This window comes from Marmota flaviventris, chromosome 8 (genome assembly GCF_047511675.1).
Source record: "Marmota flaviventris isolate mMarFla1 chromosome 8, mMarFla1.hap1, whole genome shotgun sequence".
Classification (NCBI taxonomy): Eukaryota; Metazoa; Chordata; class Mammalia; order Rodentia; family Sciuridae; genus Marmota; species Marmota flaviventris.
Window position 1 is genome coordinate 135,054,540 of NC_092505.1, and position 18,553 is coordinate 135,073,092.

An 18,553-nucleotide genomic window follows, 5' to 3' on the forward strand; every position below is an offset into this window, starting at 1 on the left:
GCCCCTCCCTGCGTTGTGTGGAATAGAGAGTCGTGCAGGATCAGTTTGGCTTCACATTCGCACGTGTGCCCTTGAATCGAGGCAGGTAGCTTCAAGGGATCTAGTCTCTTTTACCTCACTTTTTTACTTTTACCTCGCTTGACACACCTCTCACTTACCAGGAGACTCCCTAAGGGAGTTGAGGGCGGAAGAGCGGGGTTGAGGGCGGAGTATGCGTGGAGCTGTTGTGAGCAGGGATCTTCTAGAATAAGTAAATGTTTCAAATGTTTGCATTTGCATTTCCTCTGGGGAGGTCTCAGGAGCAGGAAAGGTCTGAGGTGAAAAAGGATCCTGAGGAATATTGTGCTGGTGTTGGAGGGAATGAGAATTGCTCAGACTGTTAACATTCATTCATGCCTCTGAGAGTACAATAGTGTTTTTGTGCCAAGCGCTGGTTGTATAGAGGTGAATGAGGCTCAGGAGGTAAAGACTTTCCCTTCCCGGAAATGTCCTCTAGATTTTCCTACAGGTTGAGTGGAAGTTAGCCAGAAAAACATGTAGGAGGCTGTAGCACAGGGTTTATTCAGACAAGAATTTAACATGGAAAGCCAGATAATAAGTTATCTATGGCAAAAATGGATAAATACCCCTGGGTGCAATCTGTGGTAAAACAAAACAAAACAACATAACAAAAAAACTACACCTTTTTATAGAAGGTAAAGCTTCACAAAGGAGCACGAATTTGAGCCGGGTTTGAGTGCCTGCCAGGATTTTATTGAGCAGCAGTGGTGTGCAGAACAGCTAGCAGCAATTAGGCATTGGTATTGGAGAGCAACTTTTTTCAATCTTGACTTTTTCAATCAAGACTTTTTTCATTCTTGCATGCTCAGTGAGTAGCCCATGAATGTTTGCCAAAACATTACATGAGGGGCTGGGGATGTGGCTCAAGTGGTAGCGCGCTTGCCTGGTATGCGTGTGGCCCGGGTTCGATCCTCAGCACCACATACCAACAAAAATGTTGTGTACGCCGAGAACTAAAAATAAATAAATATTAAAAACAACAACAACAACAACAAAAAACCAAAAAAACATTACATGAAAGATTAAATGAAAAGGGAGATGTCAGGGCCTAGAATGCCTAAAAATTCAGTCTTTTAAAGCAACTGGTAGATTCCTTCAGATAGCTGCCCAAATGTTGAGTGGTTGTCTTAATTGCTGCATGCCTCTGGTCCTGGAAACAGAATCGTTCTTTTGGTGGAAGGGATTGGTTGACCAAATAAAAGAGCAGTAACTTCCTTTTAGGGCAATGCACTCAGAATGGTGGTTTACAGCAGCACAGGGCTTGGCAAGGCCTCATGAGTAATGCCTAAAACCCAAAGAAGGTACTGCTAACTGCAACTTTCTGGAGGACCCAAACTGGTGTTTTTTTCCCCCCTATTAATATCATGTTCATTGTAGTCATAAAACAGTTTCAGTCTACCAAAACCTTTTCTAGAGTTGGGTGTGATGGCATACACCTATAATCTCAGCAACTTGGGAGGCTGAGGCAGGGGTATCACAAATTCAAAGCCAGCCTCAACAGTGAGACCCTAAGCAATTTATCCAGACCCTGTCTCAAGTGAAAAAGCAAAAAAATGGGCTGGGAATGTGTGTCAATGGATAAGTGCCTCTGGGTTCAATCCCTGTTAACAAAACAAAAAAAACTTTTTATAGTTCTGATTTAGTAGTCTCAATGATTTGAAAGTCCTTTTAAAATACAAAGCTTATCATTATTCCCAAGTTCTATCAAGGCCTGGAGAGGAAATCAAACTGGTGGCTCTTAACCAAATGTTTCAATAAATATATATGTAGGGTGTGGCCATGCATGTGTGTAATCTCAGCTACTTGGGAGCTGAGGCAGTTGGATGGCAAATTCGAGGCCAACCTGAGCATTAAAAAGAGCCAACTTAGAATAAAATAATTAAAAAGGGCTGGGGATGTACTTTGGTGGTGGAGAACTTGCCCATGTGAGAGGTCCTGGGCATTCCACTGAATATACATCACATGATAACAGCCTTTCAGATGAACTTGTTTAATTCCGGGTGATACAGAATTCAAACTCTGGCAAGATTCTAGGATGGGTCTACTTTAAATTCACAGCTGAGGTAGGAATGCCTGAATGAAACTAAAGAGACAATGAGCCACTTGTTGTGTATTATTATTATTATTTTACAAAAGTTTATTAAATTTACAACAGACTCCAACATAACACTTCATTCTAGCTATAGGTGGCAAAAGATGTTACAGCGGGGATCCAGATGTCTAAATAGGAATGGAATCAATGGTCACCATCATTTCAGGCACAAGAATCGGCTTACTTTTTGCCAGACTTCTTAATTCCACCTGTGGCTACAAAAGGAAAAGTCACAGTTAAGGAAAAACATATTTCTTATGGCAAAAATCCCAATGAGCTTAATGTATATTCCAGTAAAGCTTAACTCTTACCCTGGGAATTCACTCTCACATAAGTGTGCACAGTGGCTTTACTGATACCATCTATTCTGAGCAAAGGCAGAATGATGTTAAGGCAGGGGCCCAAGCAATAGCTGTGTACTTTTCTGCATCCACAATATCATATACTTCACAGATTAGCTCATAATCCTCTTGCCATGCATCCTACTTTACAGATAGTCTTTATATTTGGTGTTGTTCAAGGTTTTAAACTGTAATGTGACAAACCAGAATTCCAACCTCGGTAGTCTGATTTCTAGATCCATACTTAACTGCCACATTATACTACACTCCATTCCATATTATGTTCCTGGGGCCTGGTTTACTCAATGATTTTATTTTACCCAATTAACAAATGATAATACATTTGGCAACCTGTAGGTAATTTTAGCAATAACTGTAGAATTAATTCCTGATACCAGAATGAAGATATAAAAGGATTCTGACAAAATGAGTCTTAAAAAAGTTACATGATTCCGTTTGTGTATAATGAAATGAAATGCATTCTGCTATCATGTAACTAATTAGAAAAAAAAGATGTTGGGCTGGGGTTGTGGCTCAGTGGTAGAGTGCTTGCCTAGCATGCTTGAGGCACTGAGTTTGATCCTCAGCACCACATAAATGTAAAATAAAGATATTGTGTCCACTTAAAACTAAAAAATAAATATTAAAGAAAAGAAAAAAAGATGTTAAAAAAAAAAAGTCAGATGATGCTCTACGAGAAACAAATAGTACTGGTTGAGTATCCTGTATCTGAAACGATTGGGGACCACAAGTTTTTTTTTTTTTTTTTTTTTTTTTTACTAGACCAGAGATTAAACCCAGGGGCTGGGACACATCCCCAACCGTTTTCTTATTTTGAGACAGGGTCCCATTAAGTTGCTGAGACTGTGCTTGAACTTGAGATCTTCCTGTCTCAGCCTCCTGGCTGCTGGGATTACAGGCATGTGCTACCACACCTGGCAGTGTTTTGGATTTTTTTTTTTTTTTGGTATCAGGGATTAAACCCAGGGGTGCTTAACCACTGAGCCACATCCTCAGCCATTTTTATATTTTATTTAGAGACAGGGTCATGCTAAGTTGCTGAGGCTGGCTTTGAACTTGTGATCCTCCTGCATCAGCTTCTTGAGCTACTGGGATTATAGGCATGCACCACTGTGCCCAGTGGATTTTTGAATATTTACATATACATAATAAAATATTTTGGGGGATGGGACCCAAGTTGTAAATCCCAGAAATTCTAAAGGCTGAGACAGGAGCATTGCAAGTTCAAAGTTAGCCTTGGCAATTTAGCAAGATCCTACCAAAAAAAAAAAAAAGAGATATAGTTTAGTGGTAAGTTCAATTCTCAGTACCAAAACAAACACAAAATCCATTAATGTTTCGCTCCGAATATCCTTATATACATAGCTGAAAGTAATTTTATTATGTTTAGTGCATCTGCATTTTGACTCCAAGCCACCACACGAGGCCAGGTGTGGAATTTTCAAAACATTTCAGATTTTGGAGCATTTTGGATTTTCAGGTAAGGGATGCTCAATCTGTACAGGGTTTTGCTAAGGACTTACCTTCTCCCTATATACAGTCGCAAATTAAGGGAAGGTGCAAGGTACCTGATATAATTCTGAAAACAGCTTTTAGTAGGCCCTGGCCAGTTGCAGTGGTGCAGGCCTTAACTCCAATGACTCAGAAAGTACAGGCAGGAGGATCACAAGTTCAAGGCCAGCCTCAGCAATTTATTGAGACCCAGTCTCAAAATAAAAAGAATTGGGGAAGTAGTTCAGCCATAAAGTACCCCTGGGCTCAATTCACAGTATATTACCCTCCAACTAGCACACAGTACTAGGACAGCAAGTAAAATGTAATCCATTCCTCTCACAAGAAGGAAAAGAGAAAAAATGGTGGGGGGGTTAGACTAGAAAAGCACATGGAACAATAGCACTCTAAGGAACCTGGACTATAGTCTAGGCACACCTAGTAGTAACTCAAAATGAGGAATCATTTATTATAAATAATATGAGCAGTAAGTAAAAGTTATTAGTTGAGTAGTGTTACAAAGAATAAATAAACTAGGTGTGGTGGCTCATGTCCGATAGCAGCTACTTAAGGGGTTGAGGCAGAAGGATCACAAGTTTTGAGTTCAGAATGAGCAACTTATGGGCTGGGGATGTGGCTCAGTAGCGCGCTTGCCTGGCATGCGTGCATCCCGGTTCCATGCTCAGCACCACATACAAACAAAGATGTTGTGTCCGCCGAAAACTAAAAAATAAATATTAAAAAATTCTCTCAAAAAAAAAAAAAAAAAAAAAAAGAATGAGAAATTAGGCAGACCCTGTCTCAAAATAAAATTTAAAAGGCTGGGTATGTAGTTCAGTGGTAGAATACCCCTGGATTCAGTCCCCAGTACCAAGAAACACAACATAACGCAACAAAATCAATAAGCAGTTAGTTACAAATTTGGGGCAAGAAAGCATGGAAGAAAAATATCCATAAACCTAACCATATAAATTTGTGCCTGGGGTAAATTTCTGCAGCTTTCTTAGGAATGAAAGCCCAAGACTGCCTGGAAGGTAAGATTTCTTTTCAGATAAGGGATACTTAATTTGTACAGGGTTTTGCTAAGGGTTTACCTTCTCCAGTTCTGGCTTGCATTCAAATCCAAGATTGGCTAGGGCGATCCGCCGGGGCGGACACCAGGAACTGAGACCTCGCAGCTCACCAATGATACAGGGAACATCTCGGCCCTCATCCCTAAAGATGCTCAAAGTATGTGTCCGATTTGAGCGCCCCTCGGTCCTCACTTACCCAGGGGGCCCTTCCCCGCGGCCTTCGCTTTTAGCTCCTCAAGTTTCTTCTGCTCCTCTTTTTGTTTCTGTTTGAAAGCCTTATCTTCCTAGAGAGAAGCACAAGTTTCACTCCAGGCAAGTCTCCCAGTCCCTCCGCACGCCCGCTCCGACCGCGCCTCCGAGCCCGCTCTCACCTCATCCATCTCCTTGGCCTGCTTCTTAGGTTGTTTCAGGGGCTTCTTCTTGCCACCTGTAGGCGACAGGAGCACGGTCAGCCCGTCCCCGCCGCCGGGCCCTTCCCAGCCGTTCAGCACCGCCCCGCGGTCCCCGCAATCCGAACACACTTACCTTCCCGGCCGGACATGGCGCCTGCCGCCCCTACCCTAGACCTTGCTCCTAAACCGGAAACGGAGATCCGAGTCCCGCCTCCTGTTCGTATACCGCGTTGCGGGCCCGTTGATTGGGTCCTAGTCAGGAAGTTGCCCTCCCGCTACAGGATGCGGCTCTCCAGGGGCAGGCGCTAAAGGGTCAGAGGTCAACTGAATGGCAGATGCTTTGTCGGAGTTATAGCTCCAGTGCTCCTGACTAGGTGTACCAGGTACAAGTGGGAAGGGTCGTTTCCCCAGGGGTCTCCGGAACTGTGGGAAGGGTACCTGACCTGAATGCGCCGGGCCTGCAATTGCGTGCACCGGAAAAAAGAGGATTGCGGGTAGAGGGGAGTGCAAGTGCCAGGAGCTTTTCTTGAATTCAGAAAGTAATTACTGAAGGGAGATAGGAAGATGGCAGAAGTGGGAGGGCTCTAAGTCACCAGATCCTACAACTTTGGAAGTCATTGGAAGGAGTTTGGTTTTTATAAGATAATCAGGAGTGCACTTGTTTGTGAATTCTGTTTATTCATCCATTGCACTTTTGTTGAGTATGTACTATATTTAGATAGTATATTAGGCTCTGGAGATTCAGCAGTGAACAATACTTCTTGTGCTGGTGTAGCTTAAATTCAACTGAGACAGATTATAAACAAAGTATAAAAGTGAAATACATATCAGAGTTCATGAGGTGTTTTAGGAGAAAAAGAGGGAAAGTGGGTATTGAGTACTGGGATAAGAGTGGATGGCCATTGCTGATAGGGTGGACACAAAAAGACCTCCCCAGGAATTCATATTTGAGCAAAACTTAAAGCCAGAGAGCAAGCAGTGCTGACCATGATCACTGGTCACTTAAGGATTGGAAAACCTTTAGGAGGAACAGTCTAGTGTGTTCTAGCATCATGAAGGTCCATGTGACTGGAGCAGAGTGAGGAAAGGGAGAATAGTAGAAAATGAGGTCTGAGAGGTATGGGAGCTTGGGGCTCCATCCCCTGTAGGCTGTGGAAAAGACTGACTTTTACTTTGTGAGAAAAGATTTGAGGATTTGAGCAGAGACATGGTCTCACCAGTGTTTTGAGAGGAACACTGGCTGCTCTGTTGACAGTAGTCTATTAGAGCTAGAGTAGGGAAACCTGTCAAGAGGCTCTTGGGATAATCCAGGAAAGGGATGTTGGTCATTGGGACCATTTGGTAGCACTAGCAGAGATGAAAGGAGGAGTGATCCTAGTGGACATTTGCTGATCAATTAGATGTCAGGGTAGGAGAGAAAGTACGGGGTTTTGGAGGATGTGAGGTTTTCAGCCTGAGCATTTGGACTTGAAGTTGCCATCAACTAAGATGGAGAAGGTTATGGGAAAAGCAGGTTTGGGAGGCTTTATGGTTTGTATCTGGAATGTCCCCACAAAACACATGTGTTGAAGGAATGCAGCAATGTCCAGAGGTAGGGCTTTTAGAAAATGATTGGATCGGGAGAGCTCTAACCTCATCAGTAGATCCATCCATTTGATGGATTAATAATTTGAATGGACTACTGGGAGGAGGTAGAAATTGTAGGCAGGTAGGGCATGATCAGAGGAAGTAGATCACCAGGGATATGCTCTTGGAGACTATATCTTATCCTTGGTCCTTCTTCCCTGTCTGCTTTCTGGTTGTCATGAGCTGAGCAGCTTTCCTCCACCATGTCATTGCCATGATGTTCTGCTTCACTTTAGGCTCAAAGCAATGAAACTAGCCAACCATGGACTGAAACTCCTGGAAATATGAACCAAAATAAATCTTTCCTCCTCTAAGTTGTTCTGGTCAGGTATTTTTGTCACAGCCAGGAAAAATTGATCAAACCAAAATAGAGGGGAAGATAAGATTTACCATTAGATTTTATTTTTTTGTGGTGCTTGGTATCAAACCCAGGGTCTTGGGGCACACAGGTGCTTAACCACTAAGCTACATTCCCTTCCGACCCTGTTAGTTTTTAAGCAAAGATAAGGGTTGGGCAGTTTGATAAATAAGCCTGAATCCTGAGGAGAAGTCTGTATAGTTTTAATTTTTGTATTTGAGGTGCTAGAGATTGAGCCCATCATTCTAGGCAAATGTTCTACCAATGAGCTGTACTTCAATTAAAGCGCTCTCTCTCTTTTTTAAATAACAGCTTTATTCATATATAATTTATCGTACAATTCAATTAACCTACTTAACATGTACAGTCCGTAGATTTTAGTATAATCAGAGATGTGCAGACATTACTGCAATAATTTTTAAAAGCGTTTTCATCCGTGTGTGTGTGTGTGTGTGTGTGTTTTAAATATTCTTCAATTGGTGTTGGACATAATACCTTTATCTATCTATCTATCTATTTATTTATTTTTATGTGGTGCTGAGCCTCGTACATGCTGAGTGTTCTACCACTGAGCCACAACCTATATATATTTTTTTAGTTATAGGTGGACATAATACCTTTATTTTATTTTTATGTGGTACTGAGGATCGAAACCAGTGCCTCAAGCATGCTAGGCAAGCACTCTACCACAAAGACACAACCCTAGTCCCCCCCCCCCCTTTTTTTTTTAAAATAGTGCTGGTTGTTGAGCACAAGGTCTTGGACATTCTAGGTAAGCACTCTGCCACTTCACTGCACTTCAGCTCTGTTGCATTTTTTTTTTTTAATACTCACTTGACAATTTTGTTGGAAGAATATATTTGCCACTAACATCAAGTACTTATTTGTTCTCGTTATAATCAATAATAACAATTGCTACCACTTCTCATTTTGTTCTGCCAGGTATAGATCTAACAGATTTAATTTAATCCTTTAAAACACCTTGGGTGTGTGGTAATTTGTCATCTAAATAGGGCTACTAATGTTCTATAAGTACAATGAATCAAGATCTAACATTATTTATTCCATAGGCATAATTTCATTAGTATTAATTCTTTTTTAAAAGTAGTTATACATAGTGGAAAAATATGGAATGCTTCATGAATTTGTGTGTAATCCTTGTGCAGGGGCCATGCTAATCTTCTCTGTATCATTGCAATTTTATGCTGCTGAAGTGAGCACCCAGTACCATAGCATTTTTTTTTTTGTTATTTTGGTACCAAGGATTGAACCCAGAGGTGCTTAACCACTGAGCAACATCCCCAGCCCTTTTTATTTTTTATTTCGAAACAGGATCTTGCTAAATTGTTGGTTTTAAACTTGTGGTCCTCCTGCCTCAGCCTCCTAAGCCACTGGGTTTATAGGTGTGCTCCATTATGTACCCAGCATTTAAAAATACTGTATTAGAAGTCTGAGCCCTGAGCCCTGAGGCAAGTGTTTAGAGGTTAGGGAGATGAGTGGGGGATTCGGAGCCAAGTGAAAGTGGCATTTGAAGGAAGAAGGTTGCTATCATGAGGCACAGATTTCTGATAGGGCAAATGAGATGAGCACTGAAAGCTTGTCATTGGATTTAGTAGTGTGGTGATCCAGACAAGTACAGTTCCAGTGGCATGGTGGGTATGAAGGCCAGAGCAGACAGGGTTTGTGAGAGAACAGGAGGCAAACAAGTGGAGACGGTGAGTTCAGGCAATCTGTGGAAGAGTCTGATGTGAAGAACATAGAAATGGGGCAGTTGCTGAAGGGGGTGCCACATCAGTTGTTGAGCAATATCTGAGGAGGGAGAGGAAATGGGACCTGGGGCATGCATTGGTCTTCCCTAGAAGCATAGATTCTTTATCCTGAGAATCAAGAGAGATGGGGAGTCCATTCTATAAACTTAACTTTTCATTTTTTTTTTCCTTTTATTGTGATGCTGGGACATCAAACTTTGGGCTTCAAGCATGCTCAGCAAGTGCTCTACTACTGAGCTACACTTCTAGCCCATATCGTTTTATGTTTTTGATAGTGTCGTCATCTTTTTTTTTTTTTTGGTTGTGAGGATTGAACCCCAGGGCACTTAATTACTGAGCCACATCCCTACCCCTTTTTTATATTTTATTTTGAGACAGGGTTTCATTAAATTGCTTAGGGCCTTGCTAAGTTGCTGAGGCTGGCTTTGAATCCTCCTATCTTAGTCTCCCGAGCTGCTAGGATTACAGGCATGCACTACCACGCCTGGCTTTGATAGTGTATTTTTTTGGAAAAAATATTTTCTGTTAGTTGTTGATGGATCTTTACTTAATTATTTTATTTATGTGTGGTGCTGAGAATTGAACCTAGTGCCTTATACATCTACCACTGTGCCACAATCCTAGCCCTGATACTCTCTTTTGAATCACAAAAGTGTTTCATTTGGTAGGGTCCAGTTCTCTCTCTCTTTTTTTTTTTTTTAACTTTTGTTTATTGTGCTTTTGGTATCACATCTAAGAAGTCACTGCTTATTTTCTTCTAAGATTTTTGTAGTTTGATATCTTACATTAAGGATTTTGATACATTTCAAGTTAATTTTTGTATATAGTGTGACATACAAGTCTAAATTAATTCTTTTGCAGTTACTCCAACACCATTTTTTTAATATTTATTTTTTTAATTTTTGGTGGACACAATATCTTTATTTGTTTATGTGGTGCTGAGGATCGAACCCAGTGCCTCATGCATGCTACGCAGGCGCTCTACCACTGAGCCCCAGCCTCAGCCCCTCCAACACCATTTTTGCCAGGGAGTACTGGGCCCAGTGGTGCTTTATCATTGAGCCACATTCCCAGGCTTTTTTATTTTTTTGACAAAAGGTAAGTTGCTGAGGCTGACCTTGAATTTGTGATCCTCCTGCCATAGTCAGTTGCTGGGATTACAGGTGTGGGCCTCCTTTCCTAGCCCAACACCATTTTTTTTTTTATTTAATATATATATGTGTGTGTGGTGCTGAGGATTGAACCCAGGACCTTGTGCATATGAGGCAGGCACTCTATTGACTGAGCTACCCAGCCCCCAACACCATTTTGAAATTTCTCTGTTGAATTATTACAGTATGGTCATCAAAAAGCAATTGCCCAATCAGGTGTGGTAGTATATGCCTGTAAAACAACTAAGGCAGGAGGATCATCAAGCTCAAGGCTAGCCTGGGCAACTTGGTGAGATCCAGTCTCAAAATTAATAAAAATGGCTGGGGATGTGATTCAGTAGTAGAGTGCCCCTGGGTTCAATCCCTTGTACAACATTAAAAAAAAAAAAAAAAGAATAATAAAAGAATAATAAGAGTAAAGAGAGAAAGGGAAATGGAGCAGAAATCGGCAGTTGGGAAGATATTATGGGAGTTTGTTGGAAGTTCCCTTCCAAATTCATATTTTCTTGGTGAGGAATGAAGTAGGGCATCAACTGTGAATGAAGATAAGGTACAGATAACAGAGGGTTTAAGAAAGAGCAGTTGGCAGGAGACAGTCATCTAGATGGAGTGGGAGAATGGATTTGGAGGGGCAAAATTCCAAGCTTGGCTCCTGGGACCCTGTTCAATTGAGCCTCTGTCCGTTTGTCCAGCTTCTCCTCCATCCACCCTTGTCTGCTTCTACTTCTGCATTGCACTGACTGCCTTTCAGGTTTTGGACAACCTCAAGTACTTTCCACCTTTTACCTCTGCCAGTACCATTCTCCCTTTGCTGGTTAAAGGGTCTGGAAGATACCTAAGTGGGGAAGATAGGCCAGGGATTGGGATGGGCCAGAGAGGCTGAGAGGAGGGAAAGGAGTGGAGAAACAACTCCAAATGTTATTGACACATTTCTTCATGAAGTCCCTGTGTCACCAAACTTATGTTCTAGTTAGGAAATGGATGTCTAATAGAGAAAAATGAAGCAGGAAAGATGGCCATGCAATGAGTGGCCAAGGAAGGCCTTACTGAGAGGTGAGCTATGAGGAAAGACATAAATGTCAAGATAAGCCATGTAGATTTACTGAAGAAGAGAGGCCTGGGTTGGAGGAGCAGCGGGGCATAGAGCCTGTGATAGGATCCTGCTTAGCATGTCAAGGTGGCTGGAGCAGAGTACAGTGATGGAGAGAAGGAAGAAGGTAAGGGCTGAGAGACTTGTTAGCTGCTTCCAGGCTTGGGGTTCATGCTAGGTAAACTGGGAGCTGAAAGATACAATCTCTCTCACATGTTAACAGACCTCTGGGCTGCTGATGGAGAATGTCTGTGGAAGGCAGGAGAGGAAGCTGAGATTGCACAGGAGGAGGCTGTAGCTATCATCTCTCCCAGGGATGGGTGACTCTCTTGGGGTCCACGAGTGGGCCTCTGCCAGAGGAAAGGAGATTGAGCAGATTGGAGGAAGCCAAGAGGGCAGTGATTTCAGGAAGAGAGGGTATCAAAAGTTGCAGAGAGGCTGGAGAAGAAATTTGAGAAGCAGAAATAGGAACCTAAAAAATTGGAAGTTTTGAGGGGCTTGTAGGGAACAACCTTGATCATGGAGTAGGATCAAGAGAGGGAAAGAGGAGGGAGTGGTGATAGCCAAGGTGATGAACCCTTTTGCCAAGTGTTGCTGGGAAAGAGAGTGGGTGCTCTGTTTGGTGGGGTGCAGTGCCATGTGCTTTGCTTTGGTGAAGGGTACACTGGCAGGGCTGTTGTGGGGCCGTGGTCTGTGTGCTGAGGGCACTAGTATTGAGGCTTGTGAGGCTCACCCATTCACTGGGGCATGGAAAGTGTGATTTTCCATGGTTCCCAGCCTTATGAATGAGGCTGGGGGTTCCTGTACAGCACACCGTGGAAACTCTGTTACTGGGATGTCCCCTTTAATGGCTCTTAGCTTGGGTGCACTCTGACCAGAAGGCATGTCCCTGCCCATGAGGCTTATTTTCATGAGGGCCTGAGCTTCTTCATAGGTGATGAGGTTGAGGCTGGGATGCTGTGGGCAGATCTCTGTTTCACATCATCCTACCTCAGGAAGCCTTTTTCTGTTTGGCATCTGATGTACCTCCCTCCATTTTTCTGTGCCTAGCTCCTTTTGCTTTTTTTCTGACTTGCTTATTTGGCCACCAGATGTCACTCTGACAGCTAGGATCAGTGTTTAGGGGCTTTGAAATGTGCTTTGGCCAGAAGGTGGTGCCAGGTTTTCCTGAGAATATGGGTAACTGACCTCCTTTTTAGTGCTGTTCTTGGGCTGGGCAAGGCCTGACTCTGGGATACTGGGAGATTCACTATGTTGTTCATATTCGGGAAAGTAGGCATTGTTAAGGCCCAAACATCAAAGCAAGGCTAAAAGGGAAACTAGAGAAACCTAACCTGTTGAGCAGTGCCTAAAGTTGGAGAGGAAGGAAAAAGCTCTCAAGAAATGTGAGACTGGGACTTGGTAGTCTGGAAAGTTGAGTTAGATGGCAGGAGAAGGCTTGTGAACCTAAGAAAAGCTGTTCTCTTTGGAGAAAGCAGATTTTTTTTTTCTTCCTCTGGAATTATCTTCTCAAAGAGTGATGAGAGTTTTCTTTGTTGGGATATGAATGACCTGTGTCTTTATGTCCTTGCACATAATTGAAACTTTGCTTACCCAATGGGAGGATGGCTTCAGAAGTCTGGGAAGTTGAATGTGAGGGTTATTTCCAGAAATGACCCTGGATCTTAATCTTCCCTGAATTGCCCTCAGTTCCATCACTTTCCAGGAAGTCTTCATGAATCTTTGTGAGGCTTTGTCAGCATGGACATAACCCAGGTTTGGTTTCTTTCTTTGACATTATCAGAAAACTGGGTTGTAGAATTATCATCCAGGTCACATCAGAGGGATGCAAGGAGGTGGGAAGGTCTGTTTTGGGTGGTGTCATGGAGGAACATGGAAGACATGATGTTCTACATAAGCTTTTCCCTGAATGTGTTCCATTGTTCAGGAGACCTGGGGGAAACTCTTACCACAGGGCTGCAGTCTCTGGGCTGAACAGAGTGGTGCTTGGTTTAGATAATTTTAGTGTGAATCTGTTCAGAACTATCCCTAGGCCTTGAGACTTAGCTTCTGTCCAGCCTTTCTTAGCTGTGAGCTCATCTCTCTGATGTTCTCCTCATAGATCTCCTGCTGATGGGGTGTAGTCCTGTGTTTGCCATGCAGCACATCATGGATCTATCCCATGTACTGATGCGAAGGGGTCTCCTTGGAAGGGACCTCTTTGTGGCCAGGACTCTCTGCAGCCCAGGCCCCACTCAGCCTGGGGATAAGCGACCAGAGGAAGCAGCCCTTGGGCTGTATCACCGCCTCCCAGCACTAGGAAGAGCCCTGGGGCACAACATTCAACAAAGGGCGACCTCTACAGCCAAGACTTGGTGGGACAGATATGAAGAGTTTGTTGGACTTAATGAGGTTCGAGAGGCCCAGGGAAATGTGACTGAGGTGAGCAGGGGACTTGGGGTGGTTGGCCCTGCCCTCAGACTTGGGAAATGTGCTATGTTGGCTACTACCAGGTATATCAGCCATATGCTGGTGCTGGGAAACCACTCCAAATTTGCCTTTCTTTCTTTTTTTGGTACTGTGGATTGAACCCAGGGCTGCTTTACCACTGAGCTATATCCCCAGTACTTTTTGTTTTTTTTCCTTCCTTCCTTTCTTCCTTCCTTCCTTCCAACCCAGGGGTTCTGTACCATTGAGCTACACCACTAGCCCTTTCTTATTTTAATTTTGAGACAAGAGTCTTGCTAAGTTGCCCAGGCTGGCCTTAAACTTGCGTTCCTCTTGCAAGTTGCTGGGGTTATAGGTGTGTGCCATTGCGCCTGGCCAGACCTTCCTTTTCTTAAACATCTCTGGAGGAGGGATTTGACTTATTCTTGCATGGAAACTTGGGTCTGACACTTCTGGGATGAAGGTCTCTATGTAACTATGCCCCCTAATCTCTGTGAAAATAGTTGCTGTGTGCCAGTAAGTCTTTGGCCATTAATATACATTCAATTAAGCCAATGAACATCCTTCACAGATTGTTAGGGAGGGTTGGTGGTGAGACTTTCAGGCAAGGGGGGTGTGATTCTGCCTTATTATGTGAAGGTAGAGGGCCTGAGGCAGTTGTCAAGTCCTTTGTGGCAGCAGAAATTTATTGTGTTACCTCTAGTCCCACTCCTGCTTAGGCACAAAACATTGTAGCAAGGCAGGAAGAATCTGAGGATTGTGAGCTTGGCCAAGCTGGACTTTCCTGGTGTATAAACTGGAGAGTTGTAGCAGTGCCTTTGATGGCCTTGTCCTGAGGCATAAGTAAGGTAATACATGGGAAACAATGTAAGAACATGGGTTCTACTGTGCTTTGTATCTGAGTTGGCTGGATTTAGTGAACACCGATTATATGCATTGTTAGCTGTTTTCAACTTTCTCAGGGGCACATTATTTCTGTTTGAATGGATAAATCTGGTGATTTGGAGGGGTGTGGCCCAGGGCTATACCACTGGGTGAGCCAGGAAGAGCATCAAAAGAACCGTTTTTACCCTTTGCAGTTGACACCCCAGTGACCTCTTAACCACTGCCTTTTTGGCCAAGGAGTTGAGCTTGTGTGGGTGTTGAGGGAGGGGACTGATGACCTCTGCTGTTCTTTCTACAGGCAGAGAAAGTGTTCATGGTGGCTCGTGGGCTTGTCCGAGAGGCTCGGGAGGACTTGGAAGTTCAGCAAGCAAAGCTGAAGGAGGTGAGGGATCGCTTGGACCGTGTTTCCAGGGAAGATAACCAGTACCTGGAACTGGCTACTCTGGAGCACAGGATGCTGCAGGTAAGCCTCTTATGAGGTAGCCTTTCTCACCTGCACAGGGCCCCTTGCCTGGTAAATTGTAGAGAGACTAAGAGGTAAACCAGAAGCTCTTGTGAAGGGGTAGGGCCCCATGCTTCCAGAGCCTGTTCATGTTCTTCCTGTTGAGTAGTGGGGTTGACATTCTAGGACCCAGATCACTAAGAAGGACCAGCCCAGGCAGCTCCAGACACATCATTTCCTATACACACCTTTGGGAAACATAAGTGCACTTCTGGCCAGACCCAAGACTGCCCAGATGGGAATATCATGCCACTACTTCTACACTCCCTGTTTCTCTGCCCCTACACCTAGCCAGGTTTATGTGGCCTTTATCATTCAGCAGGTGTAGTGGAACCAGGGGCAGGGAAGTGACCCAGGTGCCACTGGCTGTAGCCACAGGGTCTCTTGCTGCTATGTGACATGTTTTGTTTCCACAGGAGGAGAAGAGGCTCCGCATTGCCTATATGCATACAGAAGACTCTGAGCGTGAGAAGTTCTCCCTTTTTTCTGCAGCTGTGCGTGAGAGTCACGAGAAGGAGCGGGCAAGGGCCGAGAGGACCAAGAACTGGTCCCTCATTGGGTCAGTCCTAGGAGCCCTGATTGGTGTGGCTGGCTCCACCTATGTAAACCGTGTTCGGCTACAGGAACTGAAGGCTTTACTTCTGGAGGCACAGAAAGGGCCTGTGAGTCTCCAAGAGGCCATCCGTGAACAGGCGTCTAGCTACTCCCTCCAACAGAGGGACCTCCACAACCTCATGGTAGACCTGAGGAGCCTGGTGCATGCTGGGCAGGGCCAGGGATCTGGGTCACTGGCAGGTACTTCCCCGCATCGAAACAGAGACACCGATGTCCTTTCAGCTGCTTTGAAAGAGCAGCTCAGTCATTCTCGGCAGGTCCATTCCTGTCTAGAGGGTTTACGAGAGCAGCTTGATGGCCTGGAAAAGACTTGCAGCCAAATGGCTGGGGTGGTTCAGCTTGCAAAGGCTGCAGCACACCCAAGCTTGGTGGAGCCAGCAGATGGGGCTCTGCTTGGCTCCTTGCTGGAACAGCAGAGTGTGATGTTGGCTCTGTCTGACATGGAGCAGAGGGTAAAAGTTCAAGGCAACAGGAACACCATCTACAGCACACTGGTCACTTGTGTGACGTTTATGGCGACACTGCCTGTGCTCTACATGCTGTTCAAGGCCAGCTAGCCCCTGGATCTGCCTATTGAAGGTCTAAGGGGGTAGAATGTGGCTTTCATTAGTGAATTTCAGTGATGAAGCGAGTCTTGGGACATATACAGCCTCAGCCTGAGTCTGAACACCATCTGCATGGCTTACCATCTGCATGTACTTTGCTTTGCAGGCAATGCTTATTTTCATTAATTATCACAACTTTGAATGTGCAATTAAAATGTCTTAGAATGTAAGGTGGTGCTCTGTACTTGTGTTGGAGTACTGGAGATCTGGCATATAGTAGAAAGCCTACCTACCCTTTCAGAGTACCCTGAAGTTGTACCTTAGATCTGTGGATGGGAGCTCATTCGTCTGTGCCTGTGTAAAAGTGTTCTGCAGAAGTCAGTAAAGCGGAAATGTTTTGTATTGGGTACCCTCCTCTTGGAGCCTGTGCTCAGCCCAGATGACCCCACTAGTCCTCTGAACCTTTGAGTACCTGGTCCCTCAGTCATTTGGTCAATCCATCTTCAGTGTGTGATGTTTCCCCAGAATGGCATGGGATGGAATGACCTCTGTACTGAGTGTTCATTATTCTAATGGCACAGGAGTTACCTTATCTGTATACAGATCAGGAGGTCTGTGGGGTGAGTCCAGGTTTACCTATGGGGTAAGGTAGGTCTTGATGTTTGTGCACTTGAGTGAATGGATTTGGGGAGGAGAGGATTCTAGGCATGCAAAAGGTGATACAAATGGCTGGGGTTGTGGCTCAGTGGTAGAGTGCTTGCCTAGCATGTGTGAAGCACTGCATATAAATAAAGGCCTATCAACAACTGAAAAAAAAGGGCGGGGGAACAGCTTGGATTCTACAAGCTGTAGAGACAGGAAAGCCAAAGTGGGTGAGGGATTTGGGGCAAACTCTCCTGGCTGAGGTAAGGATGGTTGTAGGGAAGTTGGAGATTGTATATTTAGAGAATGGGGAAGAGAGTTGTCAGTCTCTGAGGCTGGAGCCTAGGGGTGAGGGAACTGGAGAGGGTTGCCTTGCTAGTGCCTGTAAGGTGCTGGAAGCTTGGGTTTAGGGACTGGAAGTGGGGATGAAGGGGAGGGGTGACTTGAGAGGTAACGGGAGGGTGAATCTGGAAGGCAGATGAATGAGAATGGAGACCCTGAGCGGGTAGGAAGTTTGAAGAGTAGCCAGTGTGGAAGACCTGAGCCCCCGGTTGAGGTTTCCTTTAGTTTGTGAAGGCCCTGGAAGGTTCTGTGACAAATTTTGTTTCATTGGAAGCGGTGGTAAAGGCTGGGCCTGGTCGTTGCTTAAGACACAAATAGGCCTCAGGAGAAAACCCTTCGCCCAGCGTTTCCTCCTCAGGAAGGCCCAGTTGTTTGATAGTGAGGGAGCCCAGACTTGCCCAAGGTTTCTCAGCTTGGGGCGAGTCAAAGTACAGTCCTGAGAGGAAAGGAAGTGAGACCTTGCTTGTGCACCTCCGCAGCCTGTGTACCCTGCTTCACAGACCGGCTAGGGGTGCTGTCACCCCCACTTGTAGATTAGCAAATAGGTGGTGGTGGTGGGTGTCAGGTTACATAGTTTAGTGATGGCGCAAACTCAGGTCCAAAGCCCGAGCTCTTCTCAAACAGCCAGGGGTGGGGGCCGGAAGGAGAGCTTGGTTGTTGGGGAGATCTGGAAGAAGGAGCGGTGGGCAGAGCCAGGTGTGAAGAGGAGAAACAAGGCGCCTAGGAGTTCAGACAAAGGAAATTGGGGAGGATCGACTACACGATCCCGGTACCAGAAGGAAAAAAGAGCTCCAGGCACTGGGCGAGGCAGGGTGGTGGTGGTGTTCACGGGCCAACAGGCCAGGCAGGTGAGAGGCGCGGGTCCCACCCGGTTCTGGTGAGGCAAAGAGGCTGGGGCGCTTTACCAAAAGCACATGGGGTGCAAACCGCAGCGACCATCCGGGCCTCTTTGGGTGGAGGTGGGGCCGCGAATTTCGGTGCCAACCCTGAGCGCAGGTGAGGCCCGGAGGGGGCGGGGCGGGATCGCCCTTGCTCCAGGTTTCACTCCTTAACACCCCCTCCCCCCTGCGGTCCGCGTTGCCATGACTACCTCTAGGGTGAAGCGTTACCCCGGTGCTGGAAACCGTCCCC

General features: G+C 45.0%; 1 protein-coding gene, 1 long non-coding RNA gene and 1 pseudogene across 4 annotated transcripts; 1 reads left to right on the forward strand and 2 right to left on the reverse strand.

The window, feature by feature from the left end:
* Positions 1 to 2,160: 2,160 nt before the first annotated feature.
* On the reverse strand, positions 2,161 to 5,705 carry LOC139706741 (uncharacterized). The gene is made up of 4 exons (XR_011708400.1): positions 5,604 to 5,705; positions 5,450 to 5,505; positions 5,275 to 5,362; positions 2,161 to 2,367 (listed from the first exon to the last, which is right to left on the reverse strand). It is a non-coding gene; the product is annotated as an uncharacterized lncRNA (long non-coding RNA).
* Positions 5,706 to 5,765: 60 nt separating this feature from the next.
* Positions 5,766 to 16,668, forward strand: Ccdc51 (coiled-coil domain containing 51). 3 transcript variants are annotated; one of them, XM_027933837.2, is made up of 5 exons: positions 5,799 to 5,853; positions 13,154 to 13,219; positions 13,566 to 13,885; positions 15,075 to 15,239; positions 15,695 to 16,668. In XM_027933837.2, exons 3-5 carry the CDS (start codon positions 13,577 to 13,579, stop codon positions 16,448 to 16,450), a joined length of 1,230 nt encoding a protein of 409 aa, XP_027789638.1. In that variant the 5' UTR covers positions 5,799 to 5,853; positions 13,154 to 13,219; positions 13,566 to 13,576; the 3' UTR covers positions 16,451 to 16,668. The 3 variants fall into 3 exon arrangements, with proteins under 3 accessions (XP_027789637.1, XP_071471861.1, XP_027789638.1); XM_027933836.2 differs by lacking the exon at positions 13,154 to 13,219 and having other exon boundaries at positions 5,766 to 5,853; XM_071615760.1 differs by lacking the exons at positions 13,154 to 13,219; positions 13,566 to 13,885 and having other exon boundaries at positions 5,788 to 5,853.
* Positions 8,576 to 8,673, reverse strand: LOC114091574 (U6 spliceosomal RNA; annotated as a pseudogene).
* Positions 16,669 to 18,553: the final 1,885 nt, after the last annotated feature.